This window comes from Ictalurus punctatus, chromosome 15 (genome assembly GCF_001660625.3).
Source record: "Ictalurus punctatus breed USDA103 chromosome 15, Coco_2.0, whole genome shotgun sequence".
NCBI classification, from domain to species: domain Eukaryota; kingdom Metazoa; phylum Chordata; class Actinopteri; order Siluriformes; family Ictaluridae; genus Ictalurus; species Ictalurus punctatus.
In genome coordinates, this window is record NC_030430.2 from 14,731,979 (window position 1) to 14,751,227 (window position 19,249).

A 19,249-nucleotide genomic window follows, 5' to 3' on the forward strand; every position below is an offset into this window, starting at 1 on the left:
CATGTTTTACTTGATCATGGACGCATTACTAGCATTGCTGTGGAGTTTTAAATGTACACTAGTTGGATTATACTGGGGAAACCGTTTTCCAGGGGTGTCAGTGTAATCTCTTTCCCCTGCGTTCTTAATCATAAAAGCAAATGGATGAAACTTGTAGAGTTGAAAGGAAAAAGAGAGATAGATTACCATCATCAGTGTTTTATTGTAAAGACATTTCAGATGTAATATATTGTAATACATGTGGGAAATTGCCTTTCTTCCAGTACCAGAAAACACAGTTCTTAAAAAATGGATGAAACTTGTTGAATGAAACTTGATAGCCTAAGTGAGATGTGTAACCTAAAATAATAACACAGATTACTTAATAAGCCATGCAATATAGTTTATTTATGTAGTCAATGTCAGGTTGTGTGACATACATGATACAAAAACACAACAACAACAACAACAACAACAGCAATAATAATAATAATAATAATAATAATAATAATAATAATAATACAAAATAAATTACCTACTATCCAAACAACAAAATGTCTGATAAACTAGGCATTTACAGTCCTAATTGAGGTATATATTGGTTAATTAATCTTGGTGCATTAACTCTAGTTAAGTTACACAGAGATACTGAAAACAGAGCAAAAGCTAGAGTTACAGTATATCCGTCATACGACTGAGTGATAAAACCTAAAACAAAACATTCTATACTTCAAAGCATGTATTTAATTACAAACTATTTGACATGCAATGTAAAATTTACCTTACCCTGATGAACAGATAATAATAATGTTATAAAGCAAAACATGGTGATTGAGCATACACAGGCTGCTCAATGCAGCTACTGGAGACAATGTCATGATTTCTCACATGGGCACTGGGGAACTGAATTCTCCGGAACTTCGGGCCAACAGAGGAACTGAATTGTAAACAGGGGAACTGAATTCTTCCTAACTTCAGGCCAAGCCAAGTGTAAGGATTGAAATGAAAAATAGAGGGGGGCTCAGAGGCTTAGTGGTAAGCATGTTTGCCTCACACCTCCAGGGTTGGGGGCTCAAATCCTACCCCCACCCTGCGTACCACGGCTTCCTTCTTAAGCCCAGGCTGCTGGGCATTTCCAAATTGTCTATAGTGTGTGAATGTGTGTGCAATAGGACACTCTATGATTGTGTATTGCAATGGACCCTGTGTAGGATAAGCAGTATGGAAAATGGATGGACGAAACCTAGATTCTTGTTATATGTTAATATGTTATATGTTATGGTTGATTAAATTTGGCATATCAAGCCACACAGCGACCAGTGTTTATTTAAACATTGTTTATATTCCATTCATTAAACTCCAACGTAGATGTATTTAAGTGCACTGAATATTGAAATACATTTTTTAATGTAATGAAGTGTGTACTGTATGCTTTAATTTAAAAAAGGATGGTTCTGATATATGGAGTGCATTTTTCACTGCGTGCCTCATTCATTAGAGAATAATACATATATTCCACTACAACAGTGAGCTGCAGACATGCAGAGTGGCATGATGAAGATATTCACCACACTCATCCACAGGGACCTAACACAGGGCAAACAGGTATGACACACCTGTACACAGGGCATCACACACCTGAGAAAAAGGAAGTGAGGAACAATAAAACTGTGAGAAGTATTGTTATATGAATTCAATAGTTTGAGATGTGATATTTGCATCTGATATTGCTGTAACAGTAGTGCATTCCTTTTCATAGAGCATGAAATTTGTAACAGGAGAAGCAGTGCACTGGAAGGTGTGTGAATTCTGAGGATTGACCTTACCAGATGTGTAAGCAGGCCAGCAGTGCAAAAAGACAACCAGAGAGGCAGGAAATGGGGACTGCGAACAGTGCCGTGAGGCAGCGGTAACTCCAGATTCGTGCTGACTCAAACCCAATGCTACTGTACACCCAAACACGTTCGTAACTGTGTGACGAGGCTGGCTCGGCCAAAACATCACTAAGCTCCATCTGTAGAATCAACAAGAGGCCAAAAAAGAGAGAGTCCAATTACCTAATGAGAGAAAGGAATCACATGTACTTTTACTTTTACAGTATGACAATATCTTTGTACACACTAGGGATGTAATTGAATATGGACACATTATTTGTAATGAACACAGTGTGTTCTACACAGATATAAAATACAGATATGAATAGGAGGTGCACTGTTCATTCTGGTTGGTAAGAAATCTTGCTGAGCGGGATCCTGAGGGACATTCAGGCCAGCTAGGGGTTTCTACAGATATGATGCTTGTGGGCATGAGCAAGCAGTCAGATGATACTGTAAGCTTGTGGGACCAAAAATGATCACATTCATAAATATGCATTTACATAATTACAGCATATATTTATTCATCCTTAGTAACTGCCTGGTCAAGATGGCCGTGTTTTAAATTAGGCTCCTACTTTAGTTATATTTTTGGAAATAGAACTAACAGAAATTCATTAGAAATTGTTACTTTGTTGTGTGTCCCAAACACAAAGTAAAAAAAAAAAAGAAGAAGAAGTTTATGCCTGGCCTCTTCAGGTTTAAATCTGATGCTGCCTTCAAGTCCTGTAAAGAAATATTATAATTATGAGGTGAGCACACTAAAATGACACCACAATGTTGTTATTACTAATTATATTACTAACTCAGGAAGTCAAATTTTTCTGTGACAGTAAGAAAAAAGTCATGGCAGCCACCAATATGAATGTGACACCTACAGCAGACAGTAAGATTTAAGTGGTAATTTCTTCACTTTTTTGAGTAAATAAACTTCTTGTTTTCAATGATACAAAAAAAAACAACAACAAACAAACATAAGAAGTTTTCTGAAGCTGTCCATTTTATGTCATAATCACCACGTCCAAACACGTACGCATGAACTTCTGAGCAGGACTTGAAGGCAGCATTAAACAGGTACAGATAGTGGCATTGCGTTAATTAATACACACAAGCCTAAAACAACCAGTGTTGGTTGTGTTTGACATTATTAAATAGCTAATAAAACTTCTGTAAAAACTGGGCATTACCTTCTACGTCATGCAAAAAGAATGACTTGATTTACTTCAGAACTCCTTGGCATTTAACATTAGTCAGAATTTCCTTCAGTAAATCTATGGTCTCACCCTCAAGTGGTTGTTGGCTCCATAGGGGTCTCTGGTTTCACCATAGCTTTTGGACACTTGGGAGCTGGAGCAGAACTCTGATGGGGGAGTTGGAGTGGGCTGGATCTTCATCTCTTCCTCGTCATAGTCATCATCATCTATTTTGCAGTCCACCAAGTAGTCATCAGACATCATGGTGACTACAGTGCATCAGATCATACACAAATATTTACAACATACCATCAAATCAGTTATTAGTACATCACTTAAAAGTGACAGGTGTGATTTTCAAAATTGACAGCACTGTCTGAATAACTAGCCGACTAATTGGTCTCTGTATTATTAGGCTAGCTTGTGATATGTGGATGCAGACAGGCCTGTTCATCAATTATATAAATAACTAACACTGACAGGCCTATTCATCAAGTAAATAAATAATTATATCCTTTCATTGTATGAAAAACATCATTACAGGAAATGGTGACTGTAATGGATTATACACCTGATATAACACTGATAACTGATATAACAACTGACCTGTGCAAGAATAATTTTTTATTACATGTTCAGAGGACTTACTCTACTGACAGGTGTAAGTGTAGCACCCCATGTAAATGCATACCCCAATATATGAATATATTGATATAGTACATAACTATAAAAGCAATAACAGGAATAATAATGTTAATACTAAAATGTTAGAAAAAAATATATATATAGTTTTTAAAAAAAAACCCTCAATAATTGATTTTTTAAACTAGGTAATCATACTGACCCATGGCAATAAAATATAAAAGTCAGTTATCAGTTAAGAAATCATTTAAGTACAGATGTATCATGTATAAGAAGTATAGAAAAAACATTAGTTTCATTTTTCATACCATTGACTCTTGACAGAAAAATTTTACTCAGCAAACTTTGAAATATATTATAGTTATTGAATGTACCGTACCTAATGTGGAAAATCCTACTGCATGCAACTAAGTAAGATCCAGTTTGGAACATGTGTGATCATTACTATAGCTATAGAATTACAGTATGTCTATGAAGTTTCACACAGGTCACTTTGGATGTCTTGTAGTAATAAGTTAAAACAACTGGACCTGTGGTATTTTCTTAACACATTTCTTCACTAATTCAAGGTTGCAGAACAGCTGCTTTGGCTGAATAGTGAAATGTCCATACAGGTCTAGTCACATACATTCATTACTGAAGCATTTACATTCTAACCAGTTGTCACAAGTCATCAAATCAAATTACTCTATAAACTGATTGATTCACGCACTTACTAGTAAGTACTAGTGTTTTTGTGTTTTAGTGCCATGTTAGACAGAGAGGGTATATTTAGCATCAGTGAATATTTTCTCACTTACCCACTTCAATTTAGTCCTGGTATGTTCCTGTACAATAATTTATATCTGCTGAAACAGGTTCTACTTTATAATATGGTTATCAGATAAGATGTCTGAAATATATCTTGGTCTGTAATATAGTATAAACTAGAATGCAGAAGAAGAGATGAGGGAGTCCTGTAGTTGTGACCTCACTTTTTTTTTTCCTGACCACTCGCCTGTATCATATAGCAGGAGTATCATTCAAGTGGTGTGTGTGAGCATGTGTTGGTGCCCAGTGAAGAATTAGAAAGGGGAGTATGGGGTTATTTTTGGGAAAGGAATGGCATGGGCCTATAGATGAAGAGAGATCATATTACTACTGAATAGACTACTCAAACACACACACACACACACACACACACACACACACACACACACACACACACAGACATTTTAAGTCATCTACTAAAATTAAAAAAGGTAGCTATGTTCATTAATACAGATATTTTAAAGAATAAAAATAATTCAGGGAAAGCTTTTACCTGATAAATGATCACATAGATACTGTGTAATATCTTATATTATTAAATGTGCCTTTGAAAATATTTGGTTAAGTGAGTTATAAAGTTATTAAACACAGAGACGGAAAATTAATTCTTGATCAAATGTATTTTAGAATTGACATAATTTATTGTGATAATATTTCAAGTCATACAACAACAACAAGTCATTATGTAACATATTTGTCATTATGTAACACATTATAAAACACGTTTTCAGAAAGGATACAGGAGTGGCACAAAAAGAAGAAAGGTGCAACATATATAGACTAAAAGCCCAGTCAGCTTGTAAGGCTGCCTATAAGGACACCTATAAGACCAAAGCAAATTTCATCATAGTTTTTCCTCAGTTTATACATATATTAGGAATATCTCTGGAATCATTTTGGTAAATTAATATTTGTTGACTATTTGAGCTTTTGAAGGTTCTTTAGCTTAATAATTAGCCTAATCTTGGATTCCAGATGCACTCACATCAATCTTTAGGACTGATACTCAAATAAACAAGCTTGCTGTAAGGAATGCACTTAGCTACCTTGTTAGCCTGACAGGATTGCAGTATTTTCTCAAGTTATGTTTGTATCATCCTTGAACGTGGAAAAAAATTTCTGATGAGTGCCGCAAGGTTGTGAGTTCAAGCACTGCCAAGCTGCCATTGCTGAACCCTTGAGCAAGACCCTTAAACCTCAACCTCAAACTGCTCAAATATATAAATGAGATGAATGAAAGTTGCTCTGGATGAGGGCCTCTGCCAAATGCTGTAAATGTAAATTTAGCTCAAATTTGCATGATTAAACTAGAAAAACTGACATGATATGACTCATGCCCAGTCAGACTGGCTTGTGTTTTATAGGCTGTATGCAGCCTTAGAGGCTAAGCTGCCTTTTAGTCAGTATATCTCTCCTCCCTTCTGAATGCAGTACAGCAAGGGGAAACCCATGAGATGTGTACACTAGAGTTTAGTAGGAAGTGAAAGTGCTGCTGTACTAAATGTGGTTGCATCAGTTTGTTCACAGTTTGGGGGGGGGCAAAAGAAATCACACTAATGTATGGTGTAACCAAAATAAGGTCTTTCCAGTTTTCCTTCTTCTTCTGTGACCATGTTGCAAACGCCTAGTCTTAGATTAAACTGCATATTCCAGCATTTTCAGTGGATAGTCCTGTATTTATAACAGTGGCCATATTGTTTTGTTTTGTTTTGTTTTTTTAAAGGTAAAGCATTTGTCTAGTTTTAATGCATCTTCTCTTCTGTAGAAAGAGTTCAAAAGAAGTTCAGTAAGGTAAGGTCAACAAATATAAACATCTAACAAAATGAAAATAAAATCATTAATTATTAAGCAAACAACTTGGAAATAAAAATAATTATTAAAAAAAACAGAATTATTATAAAAATATTACTTTTCAAAAAAAATAATCGTCTATTCCGGTTGCAGCCAGAATGGAAATTTATGTTTATAGCCATGTTCCCTCTCTGAGTAATAGATGACACACTCATAAAGCAGTGGATTTTTACGTTTGTAGGCAATAACCAATAAGTCCCAATGATAGTGAAAGTTACACTACAATAAAACGCTGCATTCCAGAACTGTTTTTAATATGCCCTCATTAACTTTCACATTATTTCCCCTTAAGGGAATGAACAGCACCTGTGCGTAGGCTGTGAGATGATGTCTTAGAGACTTGAGGGATTTAGTAAACCCAACTGTAGTAAATACCAGAAATTGCCCAAAAGACACAAGAATATTTGAAAAATAGCATTTGGTAAGTTACATGGCCATATAGCAAACAAATGCATTCTGGTTGAAAAAACTGTGTACCACACATGAGGGGCTATTGCAAGGGCATGTTAAAAACAGTATATGAATGTAAGGAAAGAAATAAGTTACTCCACTGCACATCACTATAATGAATTATCATTGAAAAGGGGCAATAACAAATGATAAATAAAAGGTTCTACTGTACATTACCGTACCATAACGTTTATGATAAGCACAAACAAAACCAGTAACATGACCAGTGAATACTTTCAATACCATTATGAATGAAAGGCTCACTGGCACTACATGAACCAAAGTCACTTCTCATAAACAATTTTTTTTTTGTTCAGAATTGAGGTCACACAAACATCATATTATATTTTAGAAAAAATATATTAATCTCTGCTGTATGTTAGCTCTTGGCCTTGCCTTGCATTCATGCATTTTCTGCTCTCTCTTTTATGCCTCCTCCATCAGTCCTGCTGGTCGGAGGGTTTGAAGAGGCCTCGGTTGCGCAGGCTGAATCCTGTCTGAATCCCCCTCTTTATGGACTGCCGAGAAGGTGCACTGGACACTGAGGGGATGGAGGAGGAGGAGGAGGAAGAGGAAGAGGACATCGCTGGTGAAACATTGCTGTCTTGAGGAGGTTGCCGGGAAAGGAGCTCTTTGAATACCGAGTTCATCTGCCGGGTGATCTCCTGAGGTGGTGAGAGAGAGAGAGAGAGAGAGAGAGAGAGAGAGAGTGAGAGAGACTAATTAAACTACTGACTTAAGATTGAATTAAGTCATAAATGCAGTGCAACACATAATCCAGGTAATTTTGGTCACACATAGTCATTCAAAGACCAAGATTGAACGAGTAGAAACCTGTTTGGGATGAAAGCCTGCAGTCCTTTGCAGGTAATATTAAGGAACCCTGGTCTATACGCTAAAATACAGTAAGTTAGAAAATGTAGTAAGTTAGACCTTATCAACTGACTGCACTGTCTGTCTCTCTGCTGTTCCTACAATGGGCCTGACGCTGTCCAAGGTATGTCTCCGTTCCTGTAGACTGAAAGAAAAAGAAAAGATATTTATAAGGTCAATCATTTGTGTCTTCTTTCCAGATGAATAAGAGTACTTAGTAATTATTGATCTGTTGAATTTGTGGTGTAATGTGCTGAGTGTATTCTGTGGTATAACAGGCTGAGGTTATTATTGAAGAGACAATTCCACATACATGCATACACTGCAAATATTTTATCTCTCTCTCTCTCTCTCTCTCTCTCTCTCTCTCTCTCTCTCTCTCTCTCTCTCTATATATATATATATATATATATATATATATATATATATATATATATATATATATATATATATATATATATATATATATATATACACATACACACACACACACACATATCTATATCTATATATATATATATATATATATATATATATATATAGAGAGAGAGAGAGAGAGAGAGAGAGAGAGAGAGAGAGAGATTCAGTATATAATTTGAGATGGTTTATAGTCAGCTGGGAATGTTTCGGACCATGATTTCCATCCATCCATCATCCATACCACTTATCCTTCATAGGGGGGCCTCGAGTCTATCCCAGGGAGCTCAGAAGCACAATCACACACACATTCACACTATGGACATTTTGGGACCACCAATCAACCTACAACACATGTCTTTGGACTGGGAGAGAAACCAGAGTACCCGGAGGAAACCCCTGAAGCATGGGGTAAACATGCAAGCTCCACCCACACAGGGCAGAGACAGGATTTGAAACCCCCAAGGTGCGAGGCAAATGTGCTAACCAAGTTACTATGTTCCCCCTTGACTATGATTTGTTTTTAACATTTAATCCAATCTGGCAACCCTGATTTTTTCATAATCAGCTTCTCTGAAGATGCATGTATGCTTTACATCGATACTAACTTTATTCATTTGATGTAAAGAATTCCAGACTACAGAGTAAATATCAAATATGGATTTAAATAAGGTAACCATAATTAATCCAAAGATGAAACTAACTTTATAATTAGTTTAACCAGGGAGATGGCAGAAGAAGCCTTTATTTGTCTTATATACACATTACAGTACAGTGAAATTCTTTCTACGCATATCTCAGCTTCTTAGGAAGTTGTGGTCAGACTGCAGGATCAGCCATGATGAGGTTGCCCCTGGAGCAAATAGAGCTAAGGCCTTTGCTCAAGGGACTAACACTGGAAGCTTGGCGGTGATGGGGCTTGAACCCCAACCTTCTGATCAGTAGCCCAAAGCCTTTAATAACTAAATAACTAATAGTATTTAGTTATTTACTTTACTAAATACTATTTAACTAAATAATTAAGGGTATTTTGCAATGTTCTTTTCTCCTACCCTGTGAGTTGTCGGGCCATGCCAGGTGATTGCGCCGGGAAGAAGAGTCGGCCCTCTGGTACCTGAATGGGGAATTTGCGTATTGGACTGATGTTTCCGCTGCCCCCTGCTTCTCCTACCACGACACCACTTCCACTGCTGGTCCGCTGCCTTCCCGGCAGAGACGCGCTATCGCTGTTCACCCGCATGCTGGGAGTGAGGTACATAAAGATATCAACAGTTACATCTCAAATCTTTAAAGGGTCAGTTAATATATCTGTAATACGACTGCTTCTAATGACTCACCGGGTGCTGTGTTCAGCCTGCTGCTGCTCATCAGCTAGATTTCCTGTACTGCCGCCTCGGCTCTCCTCCCTCTTCCCTCGCTCCTGCTTTCGCTCCGCCCTGGGTTAGAGGAGCATACAGTAAATGATTCTAATTTAGGATGTGACAAAATGAGTGGAAAATGAGTATGAGTGGGAAAAGGGATAAATGTATATTATTTTAAGATTACCAGATACCAGTTAAATAAGAGCATAAGTGAAGAAACTGTATAAAACATGCATTATGTTACGTTTATGTTAAATGTAAATTAGTCTCACAGGGCCAGGCATCATGTCTAATGATAATACATTGAGCAAGTTTGGCTTAAAGGTGGGTGGGAACCTAGTGGGCAAAAAAAGAGATGGTATGGGTAGATATAGACCACCTCTTGAAACATGTAAGGGACAGCATGTAATGCTCAAGATGGCGGCTCTATTACTTCAACCCCCAATAAAACCCCCAATGACACATATGGAGATATATTAGTTCCACTGGTTATAGAGAAACGTGTATGCTGAGGAGCCAGAGCAACCTGAAAAAGTTTTTTTTTCTTTAAGTGTTAATGAAGACCACACTGTCATGTCGGCAAACCAGCGACTCCATTTCCCAGAATGCACCACGAACTACAAACATGGCCGACGACTATAACTCCCAAAGCTACACACTGTCATGTCACCTTTTCTTGAGAACTAATCAGACACACCTGTTCCCAATTACAATATCAAGGCCACCACACTACTTAAGAGACTCTCAGACACACATCCATTGTGAAGTATATGCTCAGTTGACCAGCTTTTGACTTGACCAAGCCTTGATATAGTGTTTGTTTTTCTGGTTTTGACTTTGCTCTTGTCTCTCTGTCTAACCTTGTCTTGCCTGACCGCTGCTTGTTTAAGTTTGTGAATTGTGCATTACCCTTTGGACTTGTTGTTTTTGGTATTAAACTACGTAATCAGCACTTGCTTCTGTCTTTGCCTCCTTTATGTGACACACACATTATTACATAATTTTTGTCAGATTTTAACATCCATTTCAGATTCGTGTTTAAAATGTCATCTTGTTGATTTGTTTCAGATTAATGGGTCACTTCCATTGAAGCAGATAGGAGCCTGGCCTTGTATGACTGAAAATAGCTGTCATGGGGACAGACTTTATAAGGACTTGGTTCTATATTTCTAATCCAATCCAGTGGAGATGAAAGCTGGGGCAGTGATTGAAAGTGGTACACTTGTGACTGACTGACAGCACACATACTGGATGGATATAAGCCAAGATGGGTTAAAATATGAGATATCATTTAAGCAAGTGTCTGTACCAGAACATATTCTAGGCAGTAAAAACAAACATTACTGTATCTTTTGTAAGCACAAATCCATCCATCCGTCCATTTCCATACTGCATATCCTACACAGGGTCGCAGGGATATCTGGAGCCTGTCCCAGGGAACTCAGGGCACAAGACAGGGTGTACCTTGGATGGCGTGCCAACCCATCGCAGGGCACAATCGCACACACATTCATAGACTACAGCAAATTTGAAAATGCCAATCAACTCATATCTTTGGACTAGGGGAGGAAACCAGAGTACCCGGAAGAAACCCCTGAAGCACGGGGAGAACATGCAAACTCCGTGCACACATGGCAGAGGCGGGATTCGAAGTCCCATGACAAACGTGCTAACCACTAAGCCACTGTGCACACCCCCCACCTTCATCCCACAAAGGCACAATGATTCAGTTAAGCACAGGATTGTTTTCGAACCAGTTCTTGAAAGAACTTGTTTATAGATGTGTATTACGTCTAACCTTTCTAAACAAAATAGAGGTCATGAATAATCTTGTAATAACGTGATTAGAAATAAATTCTCACCCCTCAGGCACACTGATGTATTTATGAGGAATGAGGCCTTTGACTCCTCCTACTTCTCCTTTCCACCAGTCTGCAGAGGCCTTGCTGTGGAGTAGGACGTGGTCCCCCTGCTTGAATGACAGCTCGGCTGGAGACCGTGCAACATAATCAAACATAGCCACAGCCTCCCAGTCTGCACAGCCATACATACATACATACATACATACATACATATACATACATGTGTGTGTGTATATATATATATGTATATGCACAAAGCACAAGGAAAACAACATAGCATGGCCCGTGGACACAATGCACATGATGGCACATGAAACAAACAGCACACAAGCAAGACAATGTACACACAAACACAAAGATGAGCATTTGAGACCCAGGTGCACAAGTACTATTGTATTTAATGAAAAGTGAAAATGTCTACACTACAACTTCCTCTCATTTTGTGAATCAAGGGTGTATCTATAACCTTTATAAGTATAATTTTACTTCCTCACCATCCTCACTTGGAGCATGTTCGGTCTCTCCTTCACCCTCCTCTGCAATAGGTTCACTGCAGATGGAAAGACAGATATTAATGGATATAAATCAAGAAAATTAGTCTACCATTACCAGCAGATGTTAATGCCACTAGTGATGAAGAGTCTCACCAGTATTCTTGCTCCAGGGTCATGCATTTCTCATACACAGGGCCTGGAAGCTCAGCCTGGCTGGGGAAGATGCTCTCATGCTGGAGGATCATGCTCTTAACCAGGGCATTAATCTGGGGCTGCAGAGTTACTGCGTCGCCTGACTCAACCCCACATCTCAGCAGACTGGGCCCAAAGCACACAGCCAGGTTGTAGGGCTGCATCATGTTCTCATCACTGTACTGAGAAACACTGCACGCACACACACACACACACACACACACACACACACACAAACACACACACACACACACACACACACACACACACACACACACACACACACACACACACACACACACAGCATGTTCATTTCACTCTAGTTCACTGTATGTTCTCTTATCACAGTGCTCCTCCTAAACATCTGTCAACATTAAGATTATGCCTAAAGACAATATAAACCCTTATCCACAATTTTTTAGCATCGGATGTATTTGAGTCTATCAAACATCAGAATGCTGTAAAGATAAAAAAAACATCGTTATGTGGCACAAACACCTTGTCCAAACTGTTCGAACTGACAGGAAGGCTATGGTAAGTCAAATAAACACTCTTTTACAACACTGTAAAAAAAGACAAGTTGACTTAACTTAAAATTTCAAGGCAACTTGCTGCACAGCTTTTTTGAGTTTGCTCAACTTTTAACTAAAGTAGTTCACTTAACTCATTTTTTAACCTTGAGTTCAGTTAAGACTTTTCTTTTTTTTTTTTCTTACAGTGAACCGCGGTAAGCAGAAAAGCTCACAATCTCAGAAAGCACAATACAATGAACCTTGAGGTGGATGGGCTACAACAGCAGAAGGCTATATTAATAGGAATAGGAATCTGAGGCTACAGCAGGCACAGGCGCAAAGGAACTGGATAGTTGATTATTTGGGTGGGGGTGGGGGTGGTGGTAGGGGAAGGAGTCAATCGCCTGGTCTTTTTCCAATCTTCAGTTGCCTAGTTGTTTGGGATTAAAGTAACCGCAAAATGACTCAATGTAAATATCTTCATCTCACTTTTTTTTAAAAATAAACATTAATAGAAATATTTATGGAAACACAAAACCCATACATGAATAGTAGGGTAGCATAGTGTGTACAGGTAGTGAAACTATGAAGCCTATTTCCATGATCAACAAGGGAAAAAAAAGTCTTATAAAAGGCCCAAGATCATGGCAGAAACCTGCTGAGTGTTATAAAAAAAACATGTGTGATCAAGCTGATCAGTGCTACTATGATATACAGTACAATTAAATCAGCTCCTTGTATTCCGAGCGTGTGCAGTGATATTTTCATAATGATGTACATATGGTTGCATTCTGATTTCAATAGCACTGAAATTTTGAGCCAAATGGGTGCTCACTCACATATAGACATTTACATTAGGACACTCAATGTTTATAGAGGCTAATTTCTCATCTTTGATATACGTCTCAAAGCTGAAAGTGCCATGTGTGGTGCATGAATTCTTTTCATAAGTACAAAGTCGAAAGACATCATGTATATAAAAAGTGGATATATGCACTAGTCTGAATACATGTCTGAATACTTATATACAGTATGTCTGAATACTTATTTCACATTCTGGTATTTTGTTAGACATTCTATTGATTCTGTTAATTACAGACATGTGACAAAATACAGGGAAAAACCTCTGTGGCTCTGCAATGCTGTGGTGGCATTTTGCTTATGTGGTTTGGGTCCACTTGTTCCCTTAGAGGGAAGCGTTAATGCAAATCAACAGAGTTTTATTATTTTTTGAACTGATAGTCAGATCTCACCTCAACACTTATGGGAGATTTTGGACTCTTTTGGATTCTGGTATTAGATAGCACAATCTACCACAATCATCAAAACAATATTTGATGCAATATATTTTAGAAGAATAGTGTCTGTTCCTCCAGTACTGTTCCAGAGATTTGTAGAATCTATGCCAAGGCATATTGTAGGGGTTCTAGCAGATCATGGTGGCCTAGAACCATTCTAATACAATACACTGTTTTGTTTTTTTCTTAGTGTCCACTATCACTGAGTTCAGTCTGTCGTATTTAGTTAGTACACTGCAGTTTAGTTAGCACACATCTTAGCAGGTGAAAATATCTTGAATCTAGTCACATGTACCTACTATTTCTTATTATAAGATTACAATAAACCAAATATTAGATTATTAAGCCTATTTCTAGATATATTTAACTATTTCTAAGCTTTATATTTTCTTATTCTATTGGCAAATCATTTTGCTTCTTTCTGAAAATGAATGCTCAAAATTAGCAAACTTACCCATACCAATTACCAATAGAACAAGAAAATTTGAAAATAGTAAAAAAAAATATGTCTAGAAATAGATTTAATAATCTTAAATCTGGTTTATTGTACTCTTATAATAAGAAATAGTAGATATATTTGACTAGATTCAAGATATTTTCCCTTGATAAGACGTCATCTTTTGCAGTGTTTTTATTTGGGCGAAGCAGCCTACTTAGTGCACAGTCCACAAAAAGTAAGAAATGGGACCTGTCGTTTAAGGCTTTTCTTGAAATGCTGAAAATGCCATTTTGTATTTGTGTCTGTGGTTAGAGGAGGCCAAAGTGGGATTGAGAATATTGCTTGTACCGCCAGATATTGAATGTCACACCCTGTTTTTAGCCACTTCACCTACATTAGTGTAGCCACATTCATTTGTGGGCATGAAAATGGGGGGGGGGGGGGGGGGGGACAACAACAAATAAACAAAAAACAAATTAGCAATAGGTTATACCACTCTATTGCACTTGCACCTGCACAAGCCCACTGATTCTTGTAGGATGACAGGAAAGTAAACGATTATTTTTTACATATACGGTTCTAACCATGAATGAAATTTCTTATTGAGAAGTCATTTATAGTATTGCTTCCTATTTGTGCTTGCAGCTCATCATGATGAGAGAAAGGCAGCACTACTCACTGATGGAGGAAGGCAAATAGATAGCGCATCACTATAATGAGGGGTCTGGGGAAGGATGAGACCACTAGCTTCATCTGAGCTGCGCTTTCTGCCATGTTCTCAATTTCTGTTGACGACACACAGAGGGTGGATTAAAGAAACAAAGATGAAAATGATCACATCGTGTGCATTGTACACTGGAGTAGCTCCAATCAATAACATAACATGTCATGTTCTAAATCATTATCTAAAAGGTATAAAGCTTGCACAGCAGCACAATAAAATATCACAACGTCGATTCATTAGACTACACACACAAAAGTGCATGACTGTTATCTTACGGACACACTCCATCAGCTGACTGAAGTGCTCCTCTGGGAAGAGAGGTTTCTCCAGGTCTCTGAAATACAGTTTCAGGACTCCTGCTACCGAGTCAATGTCACACTCGCTGTCCGTCAAAGGGTCTTCCCCTGGGAGAAAGACATATTGTATTCACAAACTAAATGCATTAAGTGTTCAATTTTATTTTTAATTTTATTCAATTTTATTTGTATAGTGTGTTTAACAATGGACATTTTTACAAAGCAGCTTTACAAAAATATAGCAATTCAGTATATTCGTTTTAAATTTATAAGTGTACCCCTAATGAGCAAACCAGAGGCAATGGTGGCAAGGAGACTCCCTGAGACGATATGAGATAAAACTTTGAGAGGAACCTGACTCAAAAAGGGAAGGGAAGGGAAGTATATATTTCTCTGATATTTATGATTGTTTGAAGAATAGCATGAACACATCGTAGACTTTTGACATTCTCTACTAACTAATATCTAACTAACTAAATACTACTACTACTACTACTACTACTAATAATAATAATAATAATAATAATAATAATAATAGGGAACATAGTACAGAGATGTAGAGTTTAAAGTTTTATGTTTTCTGTTTGAATAAGAAAACCTGAAGCTGCAATTGACCAGGCGGGCAGACATAGTGACTAGTGTTTATAAAGTCCTTGCTGAAAAAATAAGGCTTGTCCTCATTCAAGCCTTTAGTCACCATGGAGAAGTAGACAATCCCCAATTCAGAACCCAAAGCAGATTGGCAACTTAACACGAGTAAATGCCAGAAAAACACAGAAAGAGGTGCTCTCAGTGCTCAGTCAACCAGCTTCTAGAAAGGCTGGTTCATTCAAACTGGACAGCATGTGGTTAAGCAACACTGTGGTTATGCCCTATGCCATCACCACAAAACATTTTCTGTTGTGCTTCATAGACCACATTTCTGCTAACCATTTACGGAGATTGATAGACCAAAACAATGCTCACTTCCTTCACCAACTGGTTTTCTATCAACCACATATAAAAAGCTAGCTGGTGAAGGGGTCATATATCAACACGTCCCTATATGCATTGACACTAGTACCATTCAGAAAAACCCCAACAGCTCCAGTGTTTTAGGATAACCATAGCTACAGACCCATAACCCAACATTATCCTGGTCAGAGCATGAATTCACAGCTTGGTCTCCCTAATGTAATAGCACCTGTATATCCAGCCATAAACATAACATCTCAAAGCCCTGAGATGGATCACTCAGTCAAAATCCCAAATTTTTACTCCAAATATCAGTTTTCATGTGCTCTTCCTGTTCACAAACCATTGAAACACTATTGACTATCGTTGTCAACAAAACCACAGTCGAGTACCGATATCCATTACCCATTGTACCTTCTGATTTGTATGGCCTGGTTAAGGCTCCCTCCTTGTTCCAGGTATTTATAAATGGAGTCCTCGGGGACATGCTAGGCAGAGTTGTCACACCCTGTATAGACAACATCTTGATATACTCCAAATCACTGGAAAAACATATCCAGAATGTTAAAAAAAAATCTTGGACAGACTCATGGCCAACGCTGTTGTAAAAACAAAGAAATGCAAATTTCACATGCTCCTGAGTCACTTCCCTGGATTACCTTATCAATAATGAGTGGGTCATTATGGATGACATAAAAGTTCACACAGTCTGAATAGCTAACTCCACAAAGCATTGATTAGCTCCAGAGATTTTTAAAGTTTGCCAAATTATATAACAAGAACTTTTGTTCCCGAATCCTCACCTCTCTCTAATGAGGTGTGTCCAAGACATTAGTTTGGGCCGATTAGGCCTTCTCTGCTTTTAAGCAAGCATTCAGTACATTCAGCTATGACCACCATTGGAAGGAGGTCTACAGATGCCTGGAGCAGTCTGTTCAACAGTATGAAGACTTCACTTACAGGTACTGCTCTGAGATATGAGTCTGCATATGAAGTAGGGGACTGGGTGTGGCTGTCCATGAGAGATTTCCATCCATTTAGAGGTGGTCAAAAAATCCCACTATCCCACTGCACCATACCAACTACCTTACAATAGTTCATAGTAATCACCACCATAATGCCCTAAGGTCGATGCAATTGATATGATGAACACAGACACCTGTGTTCACTACAACTTGGTTTGACTTTTGGAAATGTTTATACAATAAGTGAATGAATTTACAGAATATAGTGAATTTTCTTACCTCTTTCAAAGGCATCTCTGATATTATTGACTTCGCTCTGAGAACCCGGCACTCTGAATATGCCCTCGTGGTGCAGACCTTAAAACAAACACATTTAATTTGCAAACATATTATTCATCTGAATTACAAATAGGTACTTCTTCTAGCAGCATGAGTCATGGCAGGCTGGTGCCTGTGCTCACCATGGAGGTTGATGAAGCGGATACAGCTTTCCACCACTAACGGGATCTGCTGCCCAGAGCTCTGTTAGGCAAGTAGATACGAATAGAGAACCATGAGAATTGCAATGAGTGGCTATGAATGAGGCCACAGAGAATGGGAACATCAAAGATAGGCATAGGAAAGGAAATAAGAATGGCATGCATATTTAAAGCTGTGAACTAGGGAAAGTGAGTAGCGCATTAGTCTACACCGCCGTGTGTAGGTAGTGAGGAAGACTAGGACAAGCAAAGCAGTACCTGAGTCCTGGACATCCGCCTTCTTCTCCTGATGCACCAGCCAAACAGTTATGGGGGAATGAGGAAAAAAGGGGAAAAAAAGACACAAGAAAAAATAGAAAATGTTTCATAGGCAAAAGAAGGTGTGAGATCCAGAGACAGAAAAGAAATACCAAGGTAACCACAAGCAAATGGAAATTGGAAAGATGGAAGCAAGAAAAAACAGTTGGGAAAAGGGGTAGATGGTGGAAACAGATAAAAAGCAGAATCAAAAGTCAGATGAAAAGCAATTAGCATAAGTCTACATTTGCTCTCCCCATTTATATTCATCAGACATCAACAGCAATTTGAATGCATTTACACAAAGGAACAGGACACCACAACTTAAACACTCACAGTAATACACTGTCAGCATGGCTCAGAGCAAACGAAGTCCTGGTTTTTTCTATATTAATCTAATTTCCAACCACTCAGCCAGAAATGTGTGCATTTTAGAGTCAAGAGGCCACCCACGCTCATAACTCACTTAAGAGAGAAACAGTTCTGTAGTCCTGACTGCATTATACAACACAGTGTGGCGAAACAAGAGGGTACATATATATTAATGTCCACTTCAGAGAAAGAGATGGGCTAGGGTTAAAGCACGGTGCAGTCAATATGCAGTTTGATTTATTAAATAATAAAGAAAGGGAGTCGGAGAGATGCAGAGAGGAGGAAATGGAAGATAGCACTGTGAAAACTAGCTGAATAAGCAAATGCCAGATGGCAGTCCCACCAGGCTGGTGCACCTCTCTCAGTCACCTAGCTATCAAAGATGCACATGTATTGTGTCGTAGCCAGCCAGGACACCAGAGATAAAACATTTTTATGGCCAGGAAAAAAGAGCAAGCTGAAATGACAGCTCGATGTGCTATGTGTTTCATTACTATGAAACCCTGTTTAAAAAGAAGCTGAAACCTATTTTCAAGTCCCAGAGAAAGATGTTTAGCCAATGTAAAGGATGTTTTTCTTACATTGACCCCGAGAAGATTAGGAAAGCTAGCTCAGTAACTTATATATATATATATCCAGATGAAGTATACTTGATTAACTTGGCCTACTCTTAGTCTTGGGACTAAGAAACTTGATTTATACTAAGAAAGACTTCCCAATAGTGTGGTGGCACCAAAGAAAGCAAAGGGAGGACCAACTTCATGTTAATGCACGTGGTTTTGAAATGGCCACATATGGGTGTGCACATCAGCGTTCGCTTTTGGAACGCTGCGTCCAACATGGAACATCAGCGTTCCAACATTTTGGAAATATAGTGTTCTTTATAATAAATAATATGTTTTGACCTTGTAATCT

General features: G+C 38.2%; 2 protein-coding genes across 4 annotated transcripts in view; both read right to left on the reverse strand.

Annotated features, from left to right (window-relative positions):
* Nucleotides 1–365: 365 nt before the first annotated feature.
* Nucleotides 366–4,781, reverse strand: cav4b (caveolin 4b). Its single transcript, XM_017487133.3, has 4 exons — nt 4,489–4,781; nt 3,137–3,315; nt 1,806–1,993; nt 366–1,617 (listed from the first exon to the last, which is right to left on the reverse strand). The coding sequence occupies exons 2-4, from the start codon at nt 3,308–3,310 to the stop codon at nt 1,467–1,469; spliced, it is 513 nt and encodes a 170-aa protein (XP_017342622.1). The 5' UTR covers nt 3,311–3,315; nt 4,489–4,781; the 3' UTR covers nt 366–1,466.
* Nucleotides 4,782–5,117: 336 nt separating this feature from the next.
* arhgap4b (Rho GTPase activating protein 4b) overlaps nt 5,118–19,249 on the reverse strand; it is a 29,717-nt gene continuing 15,585 nt past the window's right edge. Inside the window, exons 13-24 of one of the 3 annotated variants that reach the window (XM_047160289.2) lie at nt 17,924–17,951; nt 17,648–17,708; nt 17,466–17,543; nt 15,247–15,375; nt 14,927–15,032; nt 11,960–12,190; nt 11,807–11,862; nt 11,313–11,484; nt 9,427–9,525; nt 9,142–9,330; nt 7,733–7,817; nt 5,118–7,464 (exon numbers count right to left, since the gene is read on the reverse strand). In XM_047160289.2, the coding sequence (XP_047016245.1) occupies nt 7,240–7,464; nt 7,733–7,817; nt 9,142–9,330; nt 9,427–9,525; nt 11,313–11,484; nt 11,807–11,862; nt 11,960–12,190; nt 14,927–15,032; nt 15,247–15,375; nt 17,466–17,543; nt 17,648–17,708; nt 17,924–17,951 (1,459 nt within the window). In that variant the 3' untranslated portion in view covers nt 5,118–7,239. The remainder of the gene's footprint in view (nt 7,465–7,732; nt 7,818–9,141; nt 9,331–9,426; nt 9,526–11,312; nt 11,485–11,806; nt 11,863–11,959; nt 12,191–14,926; nt 15,033–15,246; nt 15,376–17,465; nt 17,544–17,647; nt 17,709–17,923; nt 17,952–19,249) is intronic. The other 2 variants (XM_017487424.3, XM_017487423.3) reach the window with 2 other exon arrangements.